General features: G+C 60.3%; 1 protein-coding gene across 1 annotated transcript in view; it reads left to right on the forward strand.

Annotated features, from left to right (window-relative positions):
* Positions 1-17: 17 nt before the first annotated feature.
* LOC103801397 (pre-mRNA-splicing factor 18) overlaps positions 18-358 on the forward strand; it is a gene marked incomplete at its 5' end in the record, with an annotated part of 4,462 nt that continues 4,121 nt past the window's right edge. Inside the window, one exon of the mRNA XM_009073809.1 lies at positions 18-185. Within this exon, the coding sequence (XP_009072057.1) occupies positions 18-185 (168 nt within the window). The remainder of the gene's footprint in view (positions 186-358) is intronic.

Raw genomic sequence — 358 nt, forward strand, 5'->3', positions numbered from 1 at the left:
GAGTCACCAGATGGCACCATGACACCAATGTGCTTTTCCTGCAGTTCCTCCTGGGCGTCTGGGCCAAGGAGCTGAACGCCCGAGAGGACTACGTGAAGCGAGGGGTGCAGGGCAAGCTCAACAGTGCCACGCAGAAGCAGACAGAGTCCTACCTGAGGCCTCTCTTCAGGAAGCTCCGCAAAAGGGTGAGTCCCTTTCCAATCCCACCTCCTCGAGCTTCTGCGTTCAAGCGCCCGGTGCTACTGCCCCTGCCTAAGGCACTGCTGTCCCTGAGGAGTCAGGATCCCAGGGGCTCCAGGGAAGCTGCAGAGGGATCTGTGTTAGGAGCTGCAGGGACAGGACAAGGGGCAATGGGCAC

The sequence above is a fragment of the Acanthisitta chloris genome, unplaced genomic scaffold (genome assembly GCF_000695815.1).
Source record: "Acanthisitta chloris isolate BGI_N310 unplaced genomic scaffold, ASM69581v1 scaffold2884, whole genome shotgun sequence".
Lineage (NCBI taxonomy): Eukaryota > Metazoa > Chordata > Aves > Passeriformes > Acanthisittidae > Acanthisitta > Acanthisitta chloris.